This window comes from Vidua macroura, chromosome Z (genome assembly GCF_024509145.1).
Source record: "Vidua macroura isolate BioBank_ID:100142 chromosome Z, ASM2450914v1, whole genome shotgun sequence".
In the NCBI taxonomy this organism is placed as follows: Eukaryota; Metazoa; Chordata; class Aves; order Passeriformes; family Viduidae; genus Vidua; species Vidua macroura.
This window is the reverse complement of record NC_071611.1, coordinates 81,473,606-81,500,566: the sequence shown is the minus strand read 5'-3', so window position 1 is coordinate 81,500,566 and position 26,961 is coordinate 81,473,606. Positions and strand designations below refer to the sequence as shown.

Genomic DNA, 26,961 nt, shown 5'->3' with positions numbered 1-26,961 from the left:
AAGACCATACAGATGGTTGAATCAAGTACATAGATCTGTATCAACAAGATTTAAAACATTTAAAGGATCAAAAGTCTCACTGTTTCTTGCTTAAGAAAGCACATTTAAATGAGGCTTTTCCTGCTTAAGTAGGAGTGTCAAAGTACAAAAGACTAGGTAGAAAAAATTGAGTTTACAGAAGATAATCAGAATAATATAATGAAAAAAACCTGCAACTGATAGAATTAAGAGAAGAAATGCTTTCTTTTTGAAAAATATTTTGTGAATTGTGCTAGGCTTATATTCTTGTTAGTCTTATTGAGTTTCTGAATAATGCTGAAAAAAGTTGCCATCACTTCAGCACAGACCAAGATGTTCCATTAGTATTTCTCCTCTGAATCTGAGAAGCAAAAATATTTGTGTGTCACAAAGACAATCCATTAGTTACTAGGGAAGATATTACATAGATGAAAACATTTAAATTACCATTCTCCTCAAATAAATGGTGTCCAAGAGAGCAAAAAGAATTGGCTCAACTGATTTCTGGCTTGCTCAAGTCTGGTTTTAATGCTAAATCCATGGGAAGTTATGGAAGACTTGAAAATGTGCTACTGTTCTGTCAGCATGCAGTGGGTATCCTATCCCACTTGTTGGTGTTGAAATCTGAAGCTGCCTGTGCTGTAGTCAGTCTGGAATTAAAGTAATAGGCAAGTCTGCTAAAATACTAAAGGGATTACAGAATGAAAATGTAATTCTGGCTGGTAAATTTCCTTTACAAAAAAATCCCCCTGCAAGACAGGATCAAGGCTTAACATTCCTATAGTTACTCATGTCCAAAGAAGAGAATGTCAGGATCACTTAGACTGACCTAAAAGTGGGAAAAAAAAAAAAAAAAAAAAAAGATTGCTAAGGAAATCTGTGGATGAGGAATATCACAATAGATTTTTTTGAGGTAGCGCTGTAGAAGTTTCCATATTCTACATGAAAGCTGGATTTAATTATTTCTATTGAAATGTCTGAGGATTTGAGACTCAGTGAAATAAGTAATGGCTGTGGTTCTTACATTTGTACTGTTGTTCAAGCCTAAAATATGTGTGGTACATGTTTCATGTCTACTGTAGATAGAAAGTCTCCATAAAACCTGAGGATTTCATCCCTGCAGGTTGTGTCCTTGAGGTATCCACTGCTCTGTTTTCATGTGTTCAGAGAATAAAATGTCAGTGAATTCCCACATCAGTTTTTTATATCTTGTGTTACTCTTTATCTTGATCCTTGCTTTGCTTTGAAGTGAGAATCTGTCACGCGAGTTCTGCATTTCATTGCCCCTTTTTGGTGGATTAGGTAAGGCAGAATAAAATCCAGGAATGAAAGTTGTATCAGAAACCAAAGATTTTCAAAAGTGCCAGGGCAGTGCTGTGGCTCTTGACTCATATATCTGTTTTAGGCTTATCATCTGCAGAGTGAAGAAATGAGGTATCACTTTGAGATGGAGAGCAAAAAAAAAGTGTCTGAGTGCATTTTCCAAGTGGTGGAAATGGTTAGCATGAGGAAACCAGGCAGTTTCTTGATTTTTATAATAAAAGTGAGTTGAAAGATGTGATCGCTTCAAACCAGTTAGCAACCTTAGAACCTTAGAATTTAACAGAAAGAGTTGTTCAAAATTGGAGAAATGCATTACAGTTTCTTCAGAGGAACCCTCTTGAAAGGGTTTGAGGAGAGTTTGGGCTTGTAGCTTTTGCCAGCAATCCTCCATATTGGACAGACTTGAGCAAAGGTCAAAACTTAGACGCTGGAAGTGAAATGGGTATGTTTAATGTCTTGGTGCTTGAATTTAGTGCTTTTTGAGACTGGGAAAAGCAAATTAGTGTTGTCTTAAACTCTTGGTGGTGGCAGTTCTGTGGATGAATAAGAGTAGTTGTAAAATTGTGTGCAATGTTCTTTTTTTGTGTTTTGTGCCTGTGTGGAGGCTGGAGATGGAGGTGAGAAAAGAAGGACACAAAGCAGGAAACCTCTGGGTGAAATACATACATTTGGTGAGATAAACTGACACGGGGTCATCAGCCTCCCTCGTGGGGAGAAGGGGAGAAGGACTGGGTTAAGCTGGGCAGTACATGTCTTCATTAAGGCAGAACAGCTGTAACTTTGACATTTTGGTGCTCTAAAACTGGGATTGGCCAAAGTTCATTTTGGATCCTTTTGGGTTTTGTGCATTCGGAGTCCTGAGTCTCCTTTGGCCCGAGACCATCAGTGCACGTACAGTATAAAGCTGAGAAAATAGTGCCTTGAACAAATGCGCTCTCCATGTCATGTTCAAAACAAACAGGCAGTGTATTGCTGTGGAAACCAGACAATAAACATGTGAAAAAAAGAGACAATCTCCCTTAAATTCACAGTGTGCAAGCAGTTTGTTCATTTAACAAGATTATCTTCTGTAGAGTGTGATCACCACGTTGTAGCAACACTGGGTATCTGTATAACTTGTCTGATGTTTCTCAGCCTGCTTTTTATCCCTACAAGTTTATATTTCAATAAAACTAAGAAATACTGTGTGAATATTTAGGATGATTGCATAATTAAAGAAACACACAGCACGAGGTTGGCTCTGATGGTCTTAGAAACCGAACAGAGAATGGTGTCTTGTTTCATTTTTGTTCATTTTTTTTTTTTTTTTCCCCTCCAGACATCACTCCAGGCTCACAAACAAGCAAACAAAAGGAGTTAAGCTCAGTCTTTAGTCCCTGCCTATGTACCTTAGCAGTGGATTTTGGAGCTGCTGTGAAGCCTGAGCTGGCAGGCGGGGAGGCAGCGCCGGCCCAGGACAGGGTGGTTCCTGCTGGTTACTCACCCACTGGACAATATGCTGGAAAAGCTTGCAGCACTGCTCTTTTCACCAAGTTCCTGAGTTATGAAGGGCTTCTGTTCAGCCCTGGTTGCAGGCCATCACTTTTATTGTATCTCATGTGTTTTTGGAAGCGTCTTTCAGAACTCTCATTGGTGGGTTGCAGTTACTGTAGTGGTCTAATGCAGACTTGGAAATACTCTGTGCCAATCTTTAAAATAATTTCCACAGTATTTTTAATTCTTCTAGCAAATCTTTAGACAGCTGAGACTGATCCATTTCCTCTTCTGAATCTGAAAAGCAAAAATATTTGTATCACAAAGACAATCCATTAGTTACTAAGGAAGATATTACATAGATGAGCACACTTAAGTTTGTAACTTGTTGAATTTTATCATGGAATCAAGACTATTAGATCAATATCATTCCATGATAATTTTGTTGGCACCTTGTTTTATAAAGTAAAAATTACATTCACATCTCAAAAAGAGAAGTTAACATGTGTATTCACTTCTCTTTTTGTTCCTTCAAAAAAGGCCACATAAGTTGATTAAAGTCTTAAATATAACTTTTCAAAATTGGTTACAAATTGGTGCTATACAGGCTATATTCATTAACCTTCATGGGTCTGTTCCTGCTGATCTGGGTGATGGAGAGAAAAACGTTGAGTGCTCCTTGGGTCGTATCTGCACCAGCTTTATTTATTTGTGAATAAAAACACAGCAACACCTGTGACAGCCCTGTGCTGTAGGTGTCAGATGTGGTTTTTCCTCAGCACTCCAGGCACAGGGTGGGATTGTTGGGGCTGTCCTCTGCAGGGCCAGAACCTGGACTTGGAAAGGACCCATCAGGAGAATCAAACTCAGGATATTCCGTGATCCTAATAAAGTCCCAGATGTGGCAGCCCTCTCGAGCCCCTTGCTGTAAGCATGCAGTTATTTTAAGAGTATTGGATCACTGAATTAATTAAAAAGGAGTCTCAGCTCCATACCCAGACTGTTTTTTCTCTCCTGAATTGTATGACAAGTGCACAATCTTATGACCTGTGGGAAGGTAGCAGATTTAAATATTAAAAATCTTGACGTGGCTGGTCCAGATTGGAATTGCTTTAAGGCCTTGCCCTCCAGCTATTTCAGTTTCAGGTTGGCAGTCTGAGTGAATAAAAGTTCCAGTCTTCCCTTGAAAGAAGTTTCTTTCGACTCTGGTACTAAGGCTCATATAAACTTACATTTTATTTCTTTTTTGGCTCGACTGGAGAACCACAGAGACAGGACTGTGCTCTGAGCCTCAGTGGGGCTGAAATGGGGTGTAACTCCTGAAACCTGACTGCTGTAAATAACAAGTCCAATATAAAGCAATGGCTAGTTCTGAGTGAACAATGGAAGCATTGTGCATTTACATCAATTTTGAAACAGCAACCAAAAGAAACCCCTCACACAGGAGCACCATTTTGGTAAGGAGAAACATCAAAGTGATGGTTGTATATGGCTTGCTAACAGAAGGGAACAGCCCCTGAGCTCACTTCAGGTGTGCTGGTTGAGATTGAAAAGTTGATGGTTTTTTTGACAGGTACCTCGAATTTTAGGTTGACAGTTGTTTTCCAGCTCAGCCTTGCAAGGAGAGCAATCTCAGTAGCTCCAGGCAAATGGAAAGGAGAGACAAAAATAACAGATGCCTTCTGAATAATTACAAGTCTGGACTTGCTGATGCTTCTTCCACAACCCTACTGGGCAAGAGATAATTTCTGAGAAGAGTGATTCTGCCTGTCTGGGAGGGGCAGAAAAAGCTGAGGGTAAGGTCTCAGCTGCATCATAAAAGTTCCACTTTTACAAATCCAGTGATTCACTGGCGCTGCCTGGTGACCTGAGTCAGAGCTGGAGCGGGTGGTGACAGGAGCCAGCCCCATAAAAAGGCCATTAATTAGCTAATTGCTACTAAAAAGAAAGCTGTTAATAGCTCTCACTTTTCATTCAGCTCTGCTAAATGCAGAGAATAATGCAGGCTGAGCAGTAATATTGAGGAAAAATTAATTAATTTTAAAATTTTTTTTTTGACGATGTTATTTACAAATTGGATTAAGGCTGCTCACTGCCACCATATTGTGATGGAAAGGCAATTAATGGACTTAGGATGAGCTTTCTGATGTTGGTAACTGGATTATTATACATGAAAAATGGGTTTCAGGCTGTTCTAAGGACTGAGGGGATGACTGTAGCCTTACTGGGCTAGCATATGAGTTTTGGTGGGGAAAATTGCTCTGGAATTAAATGGTACAGAGAAAGAGAAGACTGAAAAACAGTGCTAATTGTAGGGCTTCACTTCCTTAAGGTATAGTCTGCTTCCTGTATTTGTTGATCAAATATAATTTTAATTACATTTCACATTTTCTGCATGGAGTTTCTCTATATATCAGTAGCATCTAGACCCCTTTAGGTCATGTCTTAAAGAAAAAGAAGTACTGGTATAGGAAACATCCAAACTAAACAGTAATATACAAGATTTGAAGGCAGAATGGATACATTTTACTGTTCTTTTTTTAATATTGTTTATTTGAAGTCTGCCTACCACAGTTGCATAGCTGAGTAAGAATTTTAGCTTTCACTCAAGTTTTGGCAGTCCCCATTGTGAACATTAGGGGCAAAGCTTAAAATGCATGGTTTAAAAGCTCAAAAATACCAAAAACCATATAGAAAAAAAAAAGCTAATATATTTTATATTTATAATATAAATATATATAATATATATAAATATATTTATATTTTATATTTATATTTATAACCCTATATTATGATTTTGGGACAATGAAAAATCTTATGATTATTTTTGCATGGGTCATTAGAGCTAGAGTTTAACTTGACAAAAGCAAACAAGTTTTTGTTCTCCTAGTGCCATTACTGACCCCTTTCTTTACATTTCTTTCTGAATGACAACAATTTGAAATGTTTAAACTAGAAAGGACAAGTCTTAATGAAAAGAGGGTGAGGACTTTGGAGTCCAACCTGTGGAGAATGTGAGTAAAAGTTGGAGAAGTGCTCATTAGCCAAAGGCAAGAAGAAGTGGATGCTGTGCTTTGTTAATATCCCTCTCCAGCAGTGGCTGAGATTGTCTAATCCAATTTTGTGTTATTGGAGGAAAATTTGAAGGCATGTGAATCGTGTGAATCTGCACTCAGGAGATTTAACTTTTAAGTTAAATAATCATGATTTCTATAGCCTTGTAAAGGAAATGGTGTAAATAAATGATTTGTCACTCAGCTGTATACTGCAAAAAAACTGTTTAGCTTCAGGTTATTTCAATTCTATTGAAATAGAATTGTTCTTGTGTGTTGTCACTTTTTTAATGCAGGTGTTAGAAAAGAACAAACAGAAGTTGAGAAGTACACTTGGTTTTCAATTAAATTCTGTTTCTCTGTTCATTTTTATGAAAAAACAGTGAAGTGGCTTCAATTTGAACAATACTTCAAACAGGTAATCTAAGTTAAAAGAACTACTCTCAACTTTGCACACATTCATCTGTACCGATAAACAAATGTGAAAAAATAATGGGAGGGAAATAGTCTGTGGCAAAGGGGGTTGACTTTTGAAGGAAAGGAGAAAAACAGTGGAATAGTAGAAAGAAAAACGAAGGCAAACTCCTGATTTTTGTGTCACAGTTCACAGTGATTTGTAGCAGAAAGGCACAATGAAGCTCACACTTGCAGAAGGGTATTTGAGTTTTCTAATGCTTTGTGAGGCCTAAGAAGTAGCTGGAGGATGAGAGTTTTATCTGTTACAAGATAATTAAGCTCACTGATTTGTGCTGAAATTTGTCACTTGCTGTTTTCTGTTTTCTTTTTGCTGAAGACAGAGTTGGCAGCTCAGAATACAAGAGGAAGAAGTTTTGGGATAGGTGCGATGATGCTGAAAATTAAGTATTTCAACAGGCAGACAAAGTGCATTTGTAATGCTCTGACATTAATTTCTGCTCAGTCTGACATTAATTTGTGCTCTGTCATCTTACCAGTTAATACCCTAATAGCTGAAACAGTGTAAGAAAACACAACAACAACTGGCAATGTGTGACCAGACCATTGTCTGGTCACAAATTCAGGAAAACAAAGATAAAACAGTGAAAAGCTAAAATCTCCATAGACTAGGTGTGAACCTGCAGGCAGTGGTTCTGCTTTTCAAAGCATTGGCCAATACAGACATTGGATTATTCAAAGAAAAGAAAAGGTAAAATGTAGAATATTTTTAAAATTTGCATTTTGATTTCTGTTTTCAGAGGACACACTGTAATCCAATTTCCAGTGTTCATCTTTATCAAAACTCTCCTCGTACTACTAATTTCCCTGACCTTTCAATAAGCATAGGCAGATGCATAATTTTTCATCTGTTTCTTCATAGTTTTTTTTTTGGACAATATGCAAGTGAAAAGGGAAAACACTCTTGTTTGTTTTAAAGAAATTGTCGTGTTACAGTCAAACAAGAATAGAAACCCTGAGCTGGAGTGGAAAACCACCTTGACATAATTTGAGATCACAACTATCCAGTCTTTTGAGTATTGTGTAATTGTTGTTATTTTTTATTTTTCATTAACAGGAAATAAGAAAAAACTCTGTTAGTGGGAAAGAAAAATAAAGGTAAAATGCTGGGTTTGCACAGGTAGTTATGCTGTATTTAAAAGGTGCTATTAGCTTACATGAATGATTAAAAAGAGAGCCCACAGGACTTGAGTATTTGCTGATACTTTAAGTTGTCTATGAATTGGAGTAGTGCTTGAATTGGAGTAGTGCTTGAATAGTATTCCTTTATTTTCTGTCCATGGTAACCATGACAAATTAACCCAAAACATTCACTGTCACTAGAGAACATAAATCTTTCTTTTCTAACATTTTTGCTGTATGCAATTAAAATAAACAGTTTTATTTCCTGTAAGCCCTTGTGAAATAGCCATTATGAATCAAACATTGAGAGTTTCACTCTCAAGCATGAAAGTCTCTGAACAATGTATATTTTGGTACATATTGAACATTTTCTGTAAGCTCCCATAAATAAATCCAGGAAATGTCGGTCCCTTGAGTACTACCTTCATTAAATCTGGAGCAGCTGTTGTTGAACTTCCACCCAAACATATAATGGAGTCCTTGACATCAAAAACTCTTCCATGGCTGGCATATTATTGTAAGTCTTTGTAAACATGCATTTGTTCTGAAAGGGGGCTGATTCTGTAAAAACTACAAACTGGTTGATGCTGTGGAAAATGGAACTCTAAACCCATTATGCTCTGGAAGATGATTAATGGTAAACAAACTTGCATTAATTGTTTATTTGGGTTTTTTTGTTCATTGGGCTGTTTTTTATTTGTTTGTTTCTCTGAGGTTTTTTGTTTTGGTTTTGTGGGTTTTTTTTTTTGTTTGGTTTTTTTTGGTGTGTGGGGTTGTTTTGTTTTGTTTTGTTTTTTGTTGGTTTGGTTTGAGATAATTCTTGTTGGTTAGGGCTGGAAGGGTTTGTTGCCTCAGCATTCTGCAAGACGAGAGAGTGGCAGAGAACCTTGTTGTGATAATAGAATAATTATCACATAGTGCTATAAGAGTTGTAAGATACCTTTCCTGAAATCATGGTGTGCCATGGCTGAAAATATTAACCCTAGAAAACTGTAATCCCTTTACATTCTTACAAGTTGAGTAGGGCCAAAATAGGCTAATATTTCACTCTAGGGGATTAAATTGCTCCAGGTTTTTTGTATCATTGCTTTTCACTACTTGACTGAATCACTTTAAAGTCATGGAATTGTGGAGTGGTTTTGGCTGGAAGAGACCCTAAAGCTCATCCGAAAGTGCCACCCCCCGTCACCTCCCACTGTCCCAGGTGCTCCCAGCCCCAGTGTCCAGCCTGGCCTTGGGCACTGCCAGGGATCCAGGGGCAGCCCCAGCTGTGCCAGGGCCTGCCCACCCTGCCAGGGAACAACTCCTGACTGCCAATGTCCCATCCAGCCCTGCCCTGTGGCAGTGGGAAGCCATTCCCTGTGTCCTGTCCCTGCATCCCTTGTCCCCAGTCCCTCTCCAGCTCTCCTGGAGCCCCTTTAGGCCGTGCCAGGGGCTCTGAGCTCTGCCTGGAGCTTCTCCTCTCCAGGTGAGCAGCCCCAGCTCTCCCAGCCTGGCTCCAGAGCAGAGGAGATCCAACCTTGGAGCAGCTCCGTGGCTTCCTCTGGACCTGCTCCAGCAGCTCCTTGTTTTTCTTGTGCTGAGCTCTCCAGACCTCCACAATCCGTCCAACATCCGATTTCACCCTGAAGGGTGTGTGGAAGGAGCCCAGTCTGTTCAGAACAGCGTGAACGGCTGCTGATTACCCGGTGAGATTCCACCTTCCAGCTCTCCAGGCCACATCCCAGTGTCCTTTGTCTGCAATAGTATGAGCCCAGTTTAGAATTGCAGAGGTAGAAAGGCTTCCCCTGAACTGAAAAGTGCTTTCTTTTTCACTAAGCTGAAGTTCTTGTAATAGGAGGGATTGTTTCATCTGCTCCTCCAACACGGCAACTTCCCAACTTTTCTGCCAGGAAGTGTCTGCTTTCTGGACAAGTCAGCCATCACAGTTGATTTGTGTTCTTGTTTGTTTTACTTACAGCCTATATAAATATAATGTTATATTTAAATGTTGCTCCCAATTTATCAAGGAGAAAAGTGAGAGGAGTCATCTTGTTTGGATTTTGCTTTTCAGTTGCTATTTTTTAACTTGAGAACCAGTGGAAAGGAAAAGGAAGCTTGTATGTATGACTTGTGTTACTGGTTTACAGAAGAGAGGCAATAATCATGGCATGATAGAGAACTTATATTTATAAATAAATCCATCCTTAACTACAATTAATGATCTGAAGTAGAGGAGCACTAAGTATCCTGACCTCTTGCACAATGGGCTCCTCCCAGTGGGTTTTGAAATACAGTATTTGTTTTCATAGTAGTTAGGATTGCTCCTCATTTTGACGTGAATTATCTTGCAGTTCTGCAGAGAGCTGTCTTTCCTCTTGGGAGTGGTATGACAAAAGTGTTTTGTTCTCCATTGATGAGATCTGCCTCACTGTGTGTGGGGGGAAGAGAATAATGTCTCTAAAAGCAGTTTTGCAATTGCACAGTTTTAGCTGCGGTTCTCTTATTTGTATTGACTGCTGCCCTAAATTACTGATCTGTGAAATCTATACAGAAGTAAAATATCAGTTAATTATTGTTGTAGAATACTGCCCCAAATTGTTAATTTATGAAATTTGCAGGAAGGTAAGATATCAGTTAATTCCCGAGACTTTATTTAGAAGGAAACAGGAGCCTGATTTCCTGGACCTCTTTCTTATACTCTGTAATCTCTAGAGCCACAGAGGGTTTATTCACTTGGTGGAGCATCTTCTTTTCTGAAAGGGGCTCTCTGAATCTCATTCAGACATAACACAGGTGGTCGTGACTGTGATCTTTTGTGGTAAGCTGCCTCTAACTTCAGGTTTAAGAAAGAGAAATCCTGATTGCTGCGAGCTGTAGCTACTTAATTCTGCACGCAGTAGATGATTCTATGCACATGAATGTTGATTCTTGAAATACCTGATAACTCCTATCTCATAAGATTCTGCTCAAATTTATTTAGAGAGAGGTGAAATAGATTAATTTGCTGTTCCCGTATGATCTTCCAAATATAAGTGCTCAGATGTGTGAGATACAACCTTTCTGGAAAAAGCGTGAAAACTTGGAGAGACAACGTCCGTTTTGCACCTTTGTGCAGTTTCTGTTACCTTTTAAACACCTTTCTCCGTTCCATGTGTTTTGGAGGTAGCTGATCTCTAGTTCTTGGTGCAGGAATTTTGTATTTTGGGTTAGTCCACTCATTATCTCTGAGGAACCCCAAATAGCTGGAAGTTGGGTTGGGCAGATAGTGGACAAATTGCACTTATTTTTAAAGTTAAACTTCTGGATTTTGAAGACCCAAGTATTTCCAATGTTTTTTTAAAGGCTGAACAATGGAGATTCCTGCATCTGCTATGGAAGGCTGTGTTTCAGGTAGATTTCAACACAAAAAGGTGATGAAATTATTATCAGATCTCTTTTGCCTCTTGGAAATTTCATCCCCACGTTCAGTTAACATGGCATCATTTTTGTTTTAATTTCCAGCATATTTGAATTGCTACACTTCAGTAGATAAAAGCAAAATGTAGAGACAATAAACATGCTGCTTTTGCAAGTTTCAGTGTGCTCTGACAAAATTAATGTTAACAGAAATTTGCGTAGCATTTATCTATTTTCTTTTGTTCCTTGGTACTATTTTCAGGCAACATTTGCTGTGATTACCATCACCGCTTTCCAATGGCTTAGTGGAAGGGGAAAGAAATTATTTAGCATTGTTGAGCATCCTTACTTAACTGTTATTTATTTTAGTGATTGTTTAAATGTCAACAAGCCAAAAAAATCCAGTGAGCTCTGAGGTTGGTCTGAGTGGTGTTGGCTACTGGCTGCAGGACTCTGGTCTTGCAAAACATGAAATAATATTCTTAATTCTGCAAGTCAGGCACAGCACAGGGATATCTCCCGTCTTGTTTTTTTTTTAATGAGTTGCTATACTTCGGGATTTTGGCAGCAAAGAGCCTATTCCAGTGTGCTGTGCTGCTGCTCTGGTTCATCTCTGGCTCCTGTTTGTGTGGGCTGGTGTAGTCACTAGCACAATTCTGCTTCCCAGCCTGGGCTGTTTCACACTGCCAGTGTCATTGCAGTTCAGCTGCATGGGGCTTGAAAGCACCACTTCCCCCAGCTTACATCTCAGGATAAACAATCACATCTCATGTGTTTAAAACAGCTGTCCTGGAGCGTGGAATGGGTTCTTTTCAAAAGTTTCCTCGTGTATTTCCATGTGCTTTGCGTGCACAAGGTGGGATTTGCTCAAAGGAGCATTTTCCTTGTACATCCCTAAGGAAACCCTCGTGTTGCTCTTAGTGATCAGTTTTGTAGTTTCAGAAATGGTGGTGGGTCTCTCCTGTTTCCTCAGGCAGGGACAGTTTTAGATGTTATTTGGGACCAGGTTTTTGCAGGTCTGTGGCTGAGCATGCAGTGCAGGAGGCTGCTGAGAACCTCAGTGAAGTTATATTTAGCAAAGTGCAGATAACTGCTTGCCTGAGGACAGCTCAGACCATGCAAGTACTTGTTTTATCCTTGTCAAAAAAGAACCTACATCAACATGTCAGGCCTGTTTAGCTCTGAACATGCCATTGTCTCACCAAGCACTGTCCATTTGACAGTGAAATACTGATACAAAATTAGAAAAATTGTAAAATTAAACTTCTTGCCACTCTCACTGTGCACAGGGCTCTGTGTAGGGTGGTCTTGCAGTCAGGTATTCCATCAGAGCTTCCTGGGCAGGGCTTCCCCAAGTCACCAGACAGAACCAGAACCTGCCCTCCAAAATGGGTTCTTGACAGACACATCCCTTTAGATCTTATTTTGCCCATAATTTTGGAATAGTGATTGATTTTTTTTTTTTAATGCTGATAACTGATGGATGACGTGTGCAAAGTTATGTGCTTTAAAGGAAAAATTACCTTTCCATCTTCAGCTTGCATTTGCTGCTGTGTATCTTCTTTTCCAGCTTGTTCCTGACTGAAATATATGTTTACTGATTTTGCATTTTTTATCACCTCAATATATGCATTGTTCTCTGGTTGTTGGTTCTTTGGTGGTTATTTTTTTTTGTTTGTTTGTTGGGTTGTTTGTTTGCTTTTTAGGTTGTTTTTCTTGATTGGTTAGTGGGTTTTTTCTTCTTATTGATTATGTTAAACAACACTAGCTCAACCAGTTTTTCTTTAAGGTGATCAAACTGCTAGTATTTTATTTTTCTGTAGTAAATAAGATAGCAATATTAGTATCTTAATATTATATTATTATCCTAATTGGATAATATGAGTGCTTAAAAATCAAACAAGCACAAAGCAAAAACCAAAGCCAAACAAAACCACAAAACCAGCATTTTATGTTCCATAAGAAATCTTCTACTGCTATAGATTTCAGAAAATCCACAGATTCCCCCTTTTGGGCTAGTTGGCTGGCAAGTAAAAATGAAGAAAATAAAATACAACAGACCTGAACACTGATGTTTTCCCTCCACTGAAATTACTGCAAAGATGAAATTAAATTCTGATTAAATTCACATTGAGGCATTTCTGTGATAACTAAAGTGTTCTGCTCTTGGCCTCTGACAAACTCCTGGGGCCATCCAGAGGAAGGCTGTCCCTGACTGCAAAATTAAGGAGACTTCACTCATTTCCCTTGATTCCTTGGAAATTTCCCCCTCTGTTTTGTTCTGCAAATAAAATGCCCTGATGTGGCTTTTTGGTGCCTCGTCTGAGCACCTCGTGTCCTAAAACATGATCCCATGAAGTCTCCAGTTGTGCTCTGTAGGACCCTAAGGGTGAGGGAAGAAATGCTTTCCCTCATCCAGGGTTGGCTTGGCTTAAGAAAACATTAATTCTCTAAATACTTCGTCACGAAAACTTTTGAAAACGGTGTTATGCGGAAAAGAAAGTAAATGTTTTGTTTGTGTTGCTAGCAACCAGTTTAGTCTAACTTTTTTATCTATGAACTATTTTTCTTTTGCAGATGAGAATTTATAAGAATTCTCAGGGAAAAATGTTTTCTAAATGAATCCATTCCAGCTTTTCATCTGAGCAGAAACTTCCATTGTGAGAAGATGTATTATAATTGTGTTCTCATTAGGTGAGAGATTTAAGATAGGGAATTTTTTTGTCTTTAGATAGATTCAGGTGATTTGAATTTTCAGAAAACCTATTTTTATTAGAACTGTTATTAGAACTTAATACGGGTTTCTTGAATGCAAAGATTTTGATGCCTTTTATTATTATAATAATCCATATAGAAGAGTTACTTGCTGGAGTTGAATTCGTAGTGCCCATGAATGGATCTGACATTGAATTTAAAAATCATATCATTCAGGTTGAAGTGTCATTTGATCACTCAGTAATGAACTATGATGAGTTAATGCTTTGAAATGGCCTTTACCTGTGGAATAAAAACATCATATTTTAATTGTTCTTACATGACAGAACATGTAATTCTGATTAGAGTCACACAATGGTTCCTCCAGATATTTTTGGGGAAAATGGCCCCACAGACCATGAGTTTGGAGTTCAAGACGTGCTTCTGCTCCTGCTGAACCTGGAAATGGTTCAAGTTTAAGCTGCACCCCTGTGTCATTAATTCCATGTGAGAGCTGGGTTTGCCTCGTGGCTCCGTGCTGGGACCACTGTGGTCACAAACACTTCACTGTTGTTGAAGGGGTTATTCTTGTGACAGAAGAAGGGGGGAAATGCACCCCTCAACCCACCTCCAACCCAGTGAGAATCTCTGTGAGCTGTAAAAACATCCTTACTGCTATTACCAGAGTGTGTAGTCTAGAACAAATGTTGGTTGTCAGGTTTCTACCTCTCTGACAGAGTTTTACAAGGAAACAAAGTGAAGTACTCCTCGATTTTTAAAAATACTCCTTTCGTTCTTATTTTTCTTAAAGCTTACTTAAAGAGTACCCTAAGGGGTGGGGGAGATCTTTTCCTGTTGATGAAATTGAACAACAAGAATAGGGATGTAACTGTAGGGAGAGAGAAATCAGTAAAGTTTTTTTCACCTGCATTGCATTCCTGAACCTGAATTTACACTGATTTCTTTCTATGTGAAAATAAGATTTTGGCTTTTTTTTTTTTTTTTTTTTTTAATTTTTCGTTTGCTTCTTTAGGCTCTTGAATGGAAAGAAATGTTCTGTTCATGTCTTGACAATTTATAGAAGTGTTTATGTCCTTCTATGAACTCAGTGCTGCTTGGAATTTTGGCTTTACTGGAATTTTTTCGTATTCAGTACATATATCTCATGATGCATTGAGTTATTTCCACATTTGTGGGTGGGGCACAGCATGCACAGATGTTCTGATTGCTCAGATTAGGTGCACAATCTTCAATCTGTTGCCTTTTTTTTTTTTTTTTTTTTTTTTTAATGGGATAGAATAACTCCATTCAGTGAAGTTTTTATTAAACAGTTAGGTGTTTGGATATTGAAGGCTTCAGCAAGTGTCTGTCAGCATTCTGAAGGGATTTTTTTTTTTTTCAAACAAAGGTTAAAATACCATCCTGAAAATAGTCAATGGTTGTTCTAAATGAGTGCAGTGTTATTACTCACTGGAAAATTGTTTGTAGTGCTTAGCTGGGAACACTTTTATATTTTGCCTCGGTCTAGGCATTATCTCATGCTTATTCACGTGGTTATACATTTACTTTCCAAAGAGGGGGGGGTGGAAAAAAAAAAAAAATCATGTGCAATCCTGGAGCTGTTTACTGCCAGCATATTCAGGGGGAATCAGACCCAGATTACTGCAAAATGTTGGCATGTCAGCTCCAAGGGTGTATTCACCCAGCACTTTATAGTTTCCATTACTTCCCAAAGCCTAAAGGTCAAGTGTTTGAAGGGAAGCAGCTCCCAAGACGAGTTGTCTTCATATCTGACAGTTATTACTCCAGACATTTCACTTGCTTTATTATATTTTTTTAAAGGAAAGCTGCAGTCTGGGCTTCACATGTAGGAATAGGATCAGCTGACAGGTAGAATTAAAATACTCCTATTATGCAGCACATAATGTGGTGGTGTTTTTTTTAATCTTGGAAGTATTAATCATTTCTATTTTGTTACCTTGGAACCTTTACCGACAGTAATATCACCAGCACTCCTGCAAGTCTTGCTTTTATTTTGTAGAGTTTTGGCTGAAGGTATATTTATATGGGTCTACCTTTCATAATGTTTGTAGAAACTTCTCTGGAGGTTTTATAAAGGCTTGCATGGTGCTTTTTTCAGTCTTTCGTGTTCATGCTACGTATGCTTTGTGACTGTTCAGAAAAAGAACTTCACTCTGCTCCTTTAAGCATTTTACTTAAATAAGTTGTGCTTTTTTTCTGGAATAATTTCTGAGTTGGAAACCTTAACATAAATGAAGACTATTCAGAAAAACAAAAACACCAAAAAAGCCATCAGATTAAATTAAAAATCCTTGGCAGGTATCCTTTCATTCTTTCAGGGAGGCTTAAGCCTCAGACTCAAGGAAGGTGCTGTGTGATAAGTTTGTGTGGCATGGTAATGGGCCCATGTTCTGTTCTTAGCCTCTAGGAAATAAATTCTGATTTAAGCTATCTCATAAGGCTTTCCCTCTGAAATCTAAATTAACACAGTTGTGAACTGTTCATGCATTTAAGCCCTGAGACCTGAATCCAGATATTATGTCTAGAGTCTATTGTATTACTGCCACACTATAAATTACATGAAAAACAAGGAAGAAAACAAGTTTAGATCTCTAAGTAAAGCTGATTTCCTAATTCATTTAGGGCAGGTTTTAAAAATAATAAAAAGTGCAAGTGTTTTACCCTGCTTCCTAAGGAAACAAAGCTTATGTGGTCATGCTGTGTGCCTCTGCTGACTGCCAGCCTCTTACCTCCTCCCTTTCCCCCCAATAACTTCTGAACCTCCTGGACAATTTCAAACAGATTTGACAGGAGTAAAGGTCTCAGTGATATCAGGTTCCTACTAGTTTCATGGAAATAGGTGCCTGGATGGAGAAAAAGAGACCCTATTCATGTGCCTGCTTTGGAAAAAGCTGTGGAATGAGATCAACTGTATTATTAGACACTAGCAAATCCTCATGGGAGAGAGAAGTTATGAATGCATTAAATAAGGGAAAAGCTTTGACTGGATTTCTCACCTTTTTAGACATTAGGGGATCCAGCACAAGAGTCATAGCCATAGGAAACCAGCCTTCAGTAGTTCCATTGCTCACAGACATTGCTCCTGCTCGGCGAGGTGGGAACACATCTGATCCTGCCCTGAGCCACGGAATTAATGAGGGAGAAGGTGAAAAAAAAAAAAAAAAAAAAAAAAAAATAAAGGTCCTTTAAGGGTGTCCTGCTCCCCTCCTCTTTGTTAGCTCGCTTCAGAGGGGTGGCAGGGAGTTGAATTTACAATATTGCCTGAAGTACAGAAGGGAATGATAAAAAGAGGGGAAGCATACAAGAGGGTAAAAAAGCACGCATAATGTGCAAACCTGCCAGTTTTTGCATGGTGAAATAGTTACTTCATACCAAATCCGACAAAGTGCTTGAATTGTTGGTTCTTCACATAATCATGTTATCACTGTTTGTGGGACAATAAGGTATAGTTGCCTGTTCCATATTCATTGTTCTACAAAAGTAAATTCTGCACCTGATTTTTATAGATTTTTGCCTTTGACTTTTTTACTCCAATTGGATTGATTTTTTTTTTTCCTTGGTGAAGTGAAACAATTTATGTGATTACCATTGGGGGGGAAAAAAAAGGGAAAAAAGTGGAAGAAATACCTGATGTTACAAGTGCTGAGTACTATCGCCGCACTCCATTTTAGTATTCAATGTATTTCTAATTTTAAGGGATTCAGTTGCACAATGGTCAAAAAAATTTGGCGGGGGAGCGGGGAGGAATTAGTGGCAGCTTTCTGTAGCTTAGGACCTTGGGAGGTGAGCATTTCTGTGGTACAGATGCTCTGCAGTTTTATTCAGTTGATGCCTTTTTTGGAAATACATCTCACTTTTCACAAAGATATTATTTGGATCTTGTGTATATATATATATATGTGTGTGTGTGTATATGTATATATGTATATATATATATATACATGTATGTGTTTGTGTCTGTATGTATGTGTATGTATATATAGGTTTAAGGTTAGTTAGGAGGAAGTGCCCTCATGAGCAATATTTTTTTTAGAGTAAGTCTGAAAAAATGGTTACAGAGCACTTTGAGGCAGTGGAATCACAGCCTGAGTAGATCCTGACCAGACCATGCCACAGCTGTCAAAATTCAGTAGCTAAAGACCCTTTCAGCCTGGGTGGGATTAAGCTTCACAGAAGTAGCTGATGGTATAGATATGTGAAATATGGTGTTTCTGAGGAGTGTAGAGATTAAACAAGGAAGTTTTCCAAATGCTTTCAGGACAGACATATACGTGTAATGCCATTTATGAAAGAAATCCAGTAGTTACTTGCTCAGTAGGTGTTTTTGGTGCTCTAACCTAGGTACATGGCTTTCTTTTTTCTTGGAAGGGGGTATTTAAGAATTATGTGATGTTCTTACTATTTTCATTTACCATTTTTAATTCCAAAACTATCTGGAGAACCAGGCATCCTAAAATGTAGATAATCCCTCTATCCTGGTGATTCTTACACAGGATACATGAGACAGGGTTAAAGGAAAGAAATGAAACATGCAAATAGATTTATGTGACATTTGAACACTATCAGTATTAAAGTCTGTTTTCTGTGGATTTTCACTGTCTACTTCGATGTGGTTTATATTTGAAATTAAATGTACATTCACAGTCAAGAAATGCACCTGAAATTGAGAGGAAGGTTGTGTGGTATGAGGGATAGAGAAAGTAACATGTATGTAGCCAAAGCTACATGGAGCTTTAGTCCAACAGAAAAAAATACTGGCTGAGAAATTTATTTACCTATAAATTATGGAGTCTGAACATGACAGAGGGAAAAGAACACTCTAAGCCAGGGAATAAAGTATGTCCTAAAACAAATTAAACTAAATTGGGCATGTGCGTGTGTTTAGGAGACAAATTAGGGAAAAGTAACTGAGCTACACTAAAGAGATGAAGAAGATCTTGTGAAAAGTTAAATTCCTGTATGAGGAGGTTTATGTGACACCATTTCTTGTGACTGCACAGAGTTGCAGGTCCCACAAAAATGGTGTTGAGACCTCCGAGCTCCTTCCCGGTCAGCAAGTCCAGGAAGAGCTTTGAGGATCAGAGCCTGCTGGCCATGCTGACCATGGGCTGGATGAGGGGTGGAAGGAGTAGCAGAGCCTTCCTTGTCCTTTTGGGGATGGGTATCAGTGTGTTCTAGCACCTGGTGATGTTCCCAGTTTTCTCCTTTGCACCCCAATCCCTATGGGGCCCTCAGGGCCATGAATGTGTAGGGTTGAGGATGTGAGGAGCAGTGGAACACTCTCCAAAAAATACTTGGGAGCTGCTCCCATGGAAAATAGCAAAGCCAGAAGGAATTTCATTTCCAGTGGATGCGGAGCTAACAGGATGGTGATTCTGAAGGTTTCTGCAGTGTGTGGTAAAAACCTGACAGAAGTATCAATCACGTCAGCTGTTTTGCTCTAGAGTAGATGTAATGCCTTCGTCAGGGGGGATGTTTGTTGCAGGCAGGCTTTTTGTGCTAAACTTGTTTTTTGGAGTTGGTGATCATATTTTTACACCGCCTGATGTAACCTGACAGATTTCTTGGCTTCCATGCTGCTGTGTAATTTTTTCTAGCTTCCTAGAGTTTGCTGTTACAAAAGCAACTTCTGCTTTCACATTGTCATCACTGTATTGTGCAAGTCCAGTGTACTCTTTTTATTACCACACCCAGGGATGTCATAGTTACTGCTGAATGATTTCCCTCGAGATAATAGTGGCACAGCTTTAAAAAATCAAGACCACTCACTGATTGACTTAAGAAATAAAAATGGTATAATGCTTTCCAGATTCAAGCTTGTAACAATACTTCCTTTGTGTAAGTGTCAGCATCATTCATTTGTAGGTCATATTCTTTAACCCTGTACATGAATTTTCATTAACATTTTTCTCTTTTAAATTCTTAGGTATTTTCATAGTGAAAGCTTATTTTTATCCTAGTGTTGATTCTACCTTATTTCAGAGTCTGTGGAGTTGGAGAGGTAGCTGATATTTAACAGGGAATCACATTCTGTCTGTCTTGCAAGAGCTCCAGTTCTCTGTCACAAACTGAATAAAATGAAGTTGCTGTATTTCACATGCAAGGCACAACTTCCTTTTGTAGCAATTCCTCTGGAATTCAGTTACTTCAGGTTTATTTATTTTTTTTTTTTATTAAGACAGTGACTCTATAGTATAAAGAATTAAAGCACCAGCAGTAGACAAAGGCATGGGTAGGGGACTTCAGGGTAGCTCACCTGTACAGCTTTTAGCACCTTCACCTAGTAGGATTTTTTTAGGTGGCCACGGAGATGGTAAGGAGGACTGGGGCACCTCTGCTACAAAAAACAGGCTGAGAAAATTGGGTTGGTTCACCCTGTGAAGGAGCAGGTTGTGTGGAGACTGCAGAGCACCTTCCAGGACGTGCAGGGGCTGCAGGGAAAAAGGACTTTGCATCGAAAAGGGGAGGGACAGGACAAGGGGGAATGGGTAGAAATTAAAAGAGGTGAAATTTAGGTGAGATATTAGGAAGAAATTCTTCCCTAGGAGGGTGGAGAGGCCCTGGCACAGGTTCCCAGAGAAGCTGTGGCTGTCCCTGGATCCCTGGAAGTGTCCAAGGCCAGGTTGGATGGGTCTTGGAGCAGCTTGAGATAGTAGAAGTTGTCCCTGCTGTGGCAGGGGTGGCACTGGATGGGATTTAGGGTCCCTTCCAACCCTTCACATTCCCAGATTCTGTGATTCTGTGCTCGGAACAGGGCAGTGACAAAAGGATTTGTTGTTGTGTGGATCTGCAGGGCTTTCCTTCTCCAGCACAGGGGTCACAGCTGCTTTCACAGACTCCAAGAAGCCAGACAGGGACTGCACAGCTGCTCCGTGCTGGTGGGCTGCTCTGGAATTCATTTTCCCCCCCCACAAATTCTTCTTTGATATTTCCCTGGTGAAAGGACCTTGCTTGGGCAATACCTTGCAGGAGGCAGCATCTGTCTGCGAGGATGGAGGTGTTTGTGGGAGTGCTAGCTCAGTCTGAAATGCTGTTTTAGGGGCAGAGCACAGGGATCTCTGTGTCTCACTCAGGGGCTGAGTGAGCTGAGTTAGATAGAGCCTGTAACAGGCTGTAAAGGTTGACTTGAATGATGAAACCTCTATCATTCAGTTCACACGCTGGGAATATTTTCATTTCAAAATCAGACCTAAGCATCTGTGAAGTGTGCTCTCTCCAAAAATTATTTGTTAATTAGTTTTCAAAACAGAGAGGGAAAATTTGAAGTGCTGTGGGTTAAGATTTAATAGGAGAGAGGCTCAAAATACACATAACATATATATGTATAAATACATCTATATCTATATATCTATGCATCTGTATAGCTATGTATCTGCTATACCCTTCCAGGACAACAAAGGACAGAATCTATCTAATTTCTTGGCAGTATAGAATTCCTTAAATGTATTGTGGGTAAAAAATATTGTTAGAAAGGGTTGCTAGAATATTTTACTAACACAGAGAGAAATCACAACTAGCAAAGCAGATGTAATGAGAGTTTCCAGCATGATTTTTTTTTTCTTATAGACACAGTGAAAAATTGTTGCTATTTGAAATAAACTCACTGTTAGTGTTTAGCTTCAGATTCTGACTCAGAAGAGAGGCATTGCTGTGTGACTGTCTCCTTTCAGTGCATAACCTCTGATAATTATTGCCTTAGGCATGATAACTCATATTCAGTGAAGTAATGCAAAGGTTTTATAGCAGATACGTGTCACTTCAGGCAAAATTAAAATTCACTGTCTCTATACAATAAAGTAACTTTCAGTTTTGGAATCTTGTGTGCAAAATATGTTGTATCATTTTTTAATAACTGCTATTTTCTTATGTGAAGCACGTCTTCCTATAAGCATAAGCATCTAGAAGAAAAACTGAGAAACTTTTCAGTTATTTCTGAACTATTTTGTGTCTTATGATTAAGTTCACTTCTTTCTTCATCCCTGGAAGACAAACAGTGGGCAGGATGAGACGTCAGGGGAAAATGACATTTCTGTCATAAGCTTCTAATTCTTATTTCTTAAGCTCAGCATACAGGCCTGGTGGATACGTGATGACTGTGATTTCTGATTAAGGGAACACAGTTTTCTAAATGCTTCTGTGTTCATCTTCCTGCGCCTTTAAAAAAATAAAAATTTGGAAAAATAAAATCCCAACAAACAATAAAACAGATATTGAAGGGCAGCAGTGTATCAGTCACAGTCAGTCTGTTGTCCCCTGGGCCCTCTTCCAGGTCTGCTCCTTCTCTGTATAAATGAAGTGTTTAGTGCTTCAGTGTTTTACATAATGTTTTCTTGAATGATCTGAAAGGGGAAGTAGAAAGCACATTAGTTACATCTGCAGATGATGCAGAGCCAGAGAGCTACAGCAGCTGTAAGGATGGTGAGAAATTTAAATTCATCTGGGGAGCAGCAAAGCGCAGGAATTTACAAAGCTAAGGAAAAAAACAAAATTAAAATTCACCGTTACAAATTTACAAAATCACCTTGGAAACGTGATCCAAACCAAAGACTTGTTGCTTGTCAAATTAGCTTAGTGAGGTGTTAATGATGTTTTCTTTCACTCCTGCAGTAAGCAAGAGCTGTTTATCTTGATATCCCACCCAGTTAACTGTTTGTTATGGTATCCTGATCTTTAACCACTTCCACTGCATCTCCCTGGGACTGTTTGCAGTTTCCCTACTGTGGTTTTGGCGATGAAGGACAAAGAACTGGACTGTTTGGTGCTTTAGTTGCAAGGAAAATCTTAGCAGTGTGTGGGAAAAACTAACATATCCTTTTTAATGATACACTTTTTCCCCCACAACACTTAATTTTAATAGAATTATGTCTGTGATTTACACTCCTGTCCCAAATTCAGAATCCTTGGATGTAAAATTGTGTTACTTTGTCATCTTCTCCTCAGTCAGATTTCCAGTTCGGGATGCCAGCAGGACTCCAGAGCAGAACTACCCTGTGATTTCTTTTTTCTTTACGTCGTTTTAGTCCTGCTTTGATAATTCTTTTTGGCTTATCAGCCTCTCAGCACCGGGCTCCTGGTGGGGCAAACACCACTCAGCTGTAATTTGCCGAGATAGCAGCGTTGCTATTGTTAGTGCTGACGTCTCTGTGTGTTAAATAGGTGGTGTAAAACAATTCCGGGCTGGAGGAGCAGCCTCAGGGAAGGGGATTTTGGTGCACTTCGTGTAACTTTGTGCTGTGTGAGGGAGGCAGAGCACAGCCACACAGTCCAGGATCGCAGCATAGAATGGCTTTGGGATGGAAGGCACCTTAAAGCCCATCTCGTTCCACTCCTTTCCATGGGCAGGGACACCTTCCACTAATCCAGGCTGTCACATTAGTTTTGTTTTAATTAGGTCTGTATCCAAACATTCTGTGTTTTCCTGGAGGTAGCTGGATAATGTGCTCCCCACAGCTATCCTAAATTAAGATTAGATGTCTGTGGGAGGAGGGGAGATAGAGAAGAATACTTGTTTTGCAGAAAACCTTACTGTTTTTTTCCTTTTTTGGTTGATTTGTCAGCACCTGCATGATAAGTTTAAGCCTCCTGGTGATGGGCTTTGCTCTGCTCACCTGTGTGAGCCTCCTAGAAATGGTCCACAGTTCTCAGTGTCTAAGACACTGAAGCAGGACAGTGAATTTTATTGTGAGAAAGTAGGTAATAGTCAGTTGCTTCACATAAAGCCTGAACTAAAGGCTAAATAAGATTAACCATCAGTGTTGGACTTCAACACCTGCAAAGATGGGCACATACTCTGTGTGTAATTACAATTGCATTTGGAGTATCTGCTGTGTGTCTGGTGTGATTTGGGTTGTGCAGTGGTACCAAGCTTTCAGAACAATTCTACTGCTACTCAATTTAACCTCTTTTAGGATTATGAATTTTTTATTCTTTTTGTGCAGTGCAAACTGTAATTTGCTTGTCCTGATTAAATATATTTGCCTGTACCTGACCTGATCTCACTTGAATATATTAAGGCAGAAGACAAAAATTATGTGCTCTCCTTGCTATTTCCTTCACGGTAAAACATTGTGATGCTATTTATCTGCGCTACTGTGCCTGTCTATCTCTGTGAATTCTTTATCCAAATAGCATGGTGGTGGCTTGCAAGTGATGAAAAACAGTTTCCTTTACACAAACGTCCATCTTTGTTAGTGCTGTCAGACAGCAAGTGTGATATTCGGGGGGTGCACGCCAATCTGTGGGCTACTGATAGTGTAATCTAATTTCCAAAAATAAATTAAAAGCATCTTTTCATCTGTAGCCATCAGATGTATGCCTGCTAAAGACAACAACGCTTTAGAGACAGCACATGTGAATTTGGTGGCTAATTGGAAATTGAACCTTTGGGTTTTCCACTTTTTGTGATAGGCTGACCTTGCTGAAGGAGGTCAGGATGGTATCATGTGTAGTGGCAGAGACTTCCACAGATGAAAGGTCCATGTGGAAGGACTGCTCCTTGTTTTAAACAGCGTCTTTGAATGTTTTGTGAGCAGTTCTCACCGAGCCTTTTTCAGCCAAAACTTATGCGTGAAGTGAAACTTGCATTTTAAAACGCTAACAAGCAATAGTAATTTTTTTAATATATATCTTTGTGTAATTTTCCATGCCCTCCCAAGTAAAATGAGGGAAAAAAACGAATCAAACTGCATCTCTGGTTTTAATAGGTGAGGTGCCACAACACAGAGTGAACTCTTCCCTAGTGTGTACCACTTATATTTATGCCTTTTTTTAAGATGTTATAGCTGTGTGTGCAAGTTGAAATGGGTAATATGTCTCTCTTGTGGGAAATGCCACAAAATTTATGTCAGTCTTTTTGATGATCGGAAGATGAGAAAGACAACCCCTTCTCCTTCTTTCACTCCCTCAAACTATTGTGTTGGATATTAATGTGTCTTCGCCCAGGCTTGCATGGTTATAGCTCAGCTGGCACTGGTTTGTATGTATGGCTGAGCTATTCCTCCTTTAACATTACAAAACCAACAGTTTTCTGTTGTTTGTCCCAGACCAGGCAAAACACATCTTGTATGTCCTGTACAGCATCCCCATTGCTGAAGAAACACAGTGGTTCATTACAGATCCTTCAACCTCGCTGGCTCGATGAGGCTGCCTGTTTAATTGGAGGAGTCCTTTTAAGATTAAGAACTTGCCATCTGAACCCTGGAGGTGACAGCTTGCTGGCTAGATTTTTCATATTAGCTGCAGAAATCACAGAACCACAGAATATTTGGGGTTGGAAGGGGTGTCTGGAGCTGATCTGGCCCATGCCCTGCCCAGGCAGGGTGCCCTGGGCAGCGGCACAGGAACGTGTCCAGCTGGGGCTGGCATGGCTCCACACAGGGACACTCCAGGCCCTCCCTGGGCAGCTGTTCCAGGGCTCTGCCCCTCCACGCACACAACTTCTTCCTCCTGCTGCCCTGCAACTCGCTGCCCTTGATTTTATGGGCAGCGCTGCTCCCGCTGCCGCCGGCAGCACCGAGCAGAGCCCGGCCCAGCCTCTGGCAGCCCTGGCAGATGTTGGATGGATGGATGGGATCCCCTCTCGCCCTTCCCTTCTCCAGCCTGCCCAGGCCCAGCTCCCTCAGGCTCAGCCCAGCCCAGAGATGCTGCAGAGTCCTTCTCAACATTGTGGCCCTCTGGAAGTAATTGCCATGTAGATTATTCCACATGTTCCTCCATTCTCCACATGACAAAACTATTATCTCCCTTTTAACTGGAGGAGTGTAAGGTATTTCTTGTTGTATTCAAGTTTGATGGATGTATTCTTGATGTATTCAAGTTTACTGGAGCAAAGCCTCGGTGAAGTTTCTGGTGCAGTTGAAATAACGCATTCTTTCCTTGTGTCTCAGTTCAGACTTGGATCTCTGAAGCTGCAGGAAGTCCCAAACCCAGCAGAGGTGATCAAGGAACTCATTGGTTACTGCCTGGACAGCATGGGAAAGCTGCAGGCCAAAACTGAGCATCTGCAGAGGGAAAATGAAAGGCTTTTCAGCAACTGGAGCGACGTGGAGAAGAGGTGAGTTCCCAGGTGGATTCACAGGTGACACCTGAGAAGCTCAGCAGCAGTGGACAGAAATTTTTATTCATTTGAGACATGTTTTTAGCTCAGTTACCCACAGCCCATGCAGTTGTAGATCTCCTCCAGTTGAGAAAGATGCAACTGATACTAAAAATTTGCAATTAAAGGTGGTTTTAGCTTATGAGTTAGGAAAAAACCCCCAACACCTCAAAATCTGTGGAATTAGCTTCACTTTCTTTAGGAAGCCTTTTCATGAACATTATTTCCTATAATTCTGAGGACTGGCAGTGTAAATTATTTACGTTTTTGAGTGGGGAATAAGTTACTGTTTCTTTCATCTGTTTTCTTTGTTGAAGAAGCCAGAATTGAAAAATGAGTGCAGTACTATAGGAAAAAGTACCATTATTTTTCAAGGTATTTTTGTAATTGCTGCTGCATTTACAATCTGAGTTGTCTATCATTCTGTAGTGAAATAATCTCTGCTTGTTTCAGTCAGCAGAGAACTCTTAGCACAGAGCAGTCAGAGATTTATCTTGCTTTTCTATAGCTTTACCTGGAAAAGCACACAATCTAGGAAGATTGATTAAAGAAAGCAGCTAATTTGCGTTAATTTACCTTGAAAAAGAGACCCAGCTTTTGGGAGGAGTTAGTTTTGTTTCCCTCTCATTAAAATGAGTAACAGTTTCTCCTGACAGTCTCCCTGACAAGCAAAGGGCCTCCCTAAGCAGTGTTTTACTGCTTAACAGTGTAATTGAACAATAGTGTATTGTATAACCCCTGTTCTGTACTGCATTACACGCTGATGTGTAAGAGGCATTAGTGCTTGTATCAATTTCCATGGTGGGGTGGCACTTTTAGAGAGTAACCCCAAAGAAAAGGAGGAAAAAGAAAACAAAAACAACAGAAAAAAATCGGAGTTGCGTGACTTCGTTCTCAGTGCGAGCTGCTGGATTTCTTTAGCCTGTTTTTATAGTTTTGGGTAGATGAAAAATGGTTTTTCAGAATATGCACTGAAGGTTTTATGGTCACCAGTCTTTGGCCATGTCTGTTAAATGCAGAATAAAAATAATTCAGGAATAACTTTCATTCAGGAAGAATTGGGCTTTTTGGCTTGGTTTTTTGGGGGATTTTGGGGAGGTTTTTTTGTTTTGTTTTGTTTTGTTCGGGGGGTTTTTTGGTTTTGTTTTGGGGTTTTTTTGTTTGTTTTGTTTTTCTTTTTTTAATTTTGTTCGGTGTGGTGTTTTCTTTTTAAATTATTTTTGCCACAGCCCAGTTTTACCCTGCCTGCCTCCCTTTGCTGTTTCAGCTCCAAACGCTGCAGAGTTGCCC

The 26,961-nt window shown here is 39.6% G+C and overlaps 1 protein-coding gene across 3 annotated transcripts in view; it reads left to right on the top strand.

The window, feature by feature from the left end:
* XRCC4 (X-ray repair cross complementing 4) overlaps positions 1 to 26,961 on the top strand; it is a 142,788-nt gene that overhangs the window by 29,521 nt on the left and 86,306 nt on the right. For all 3 annotated transcript variants that reach the window (XR_008441438.1, XM_054004164.1, XM_054004165.1), the window contains exon 4: positions 25,463 to 25,629. Coding sequence is in view for 2 of the 3 variants with exons in the window: in XM_054004164.1 (XP_053860139.1) it covers positions 25,463 to 25,629 (167 nt within the window). In the remaining variant the exon portion in view is untranslated. The remainder of the gene's footprint in view (positions 1 to 25,462; positions 25,630 to 26,961) is intronic.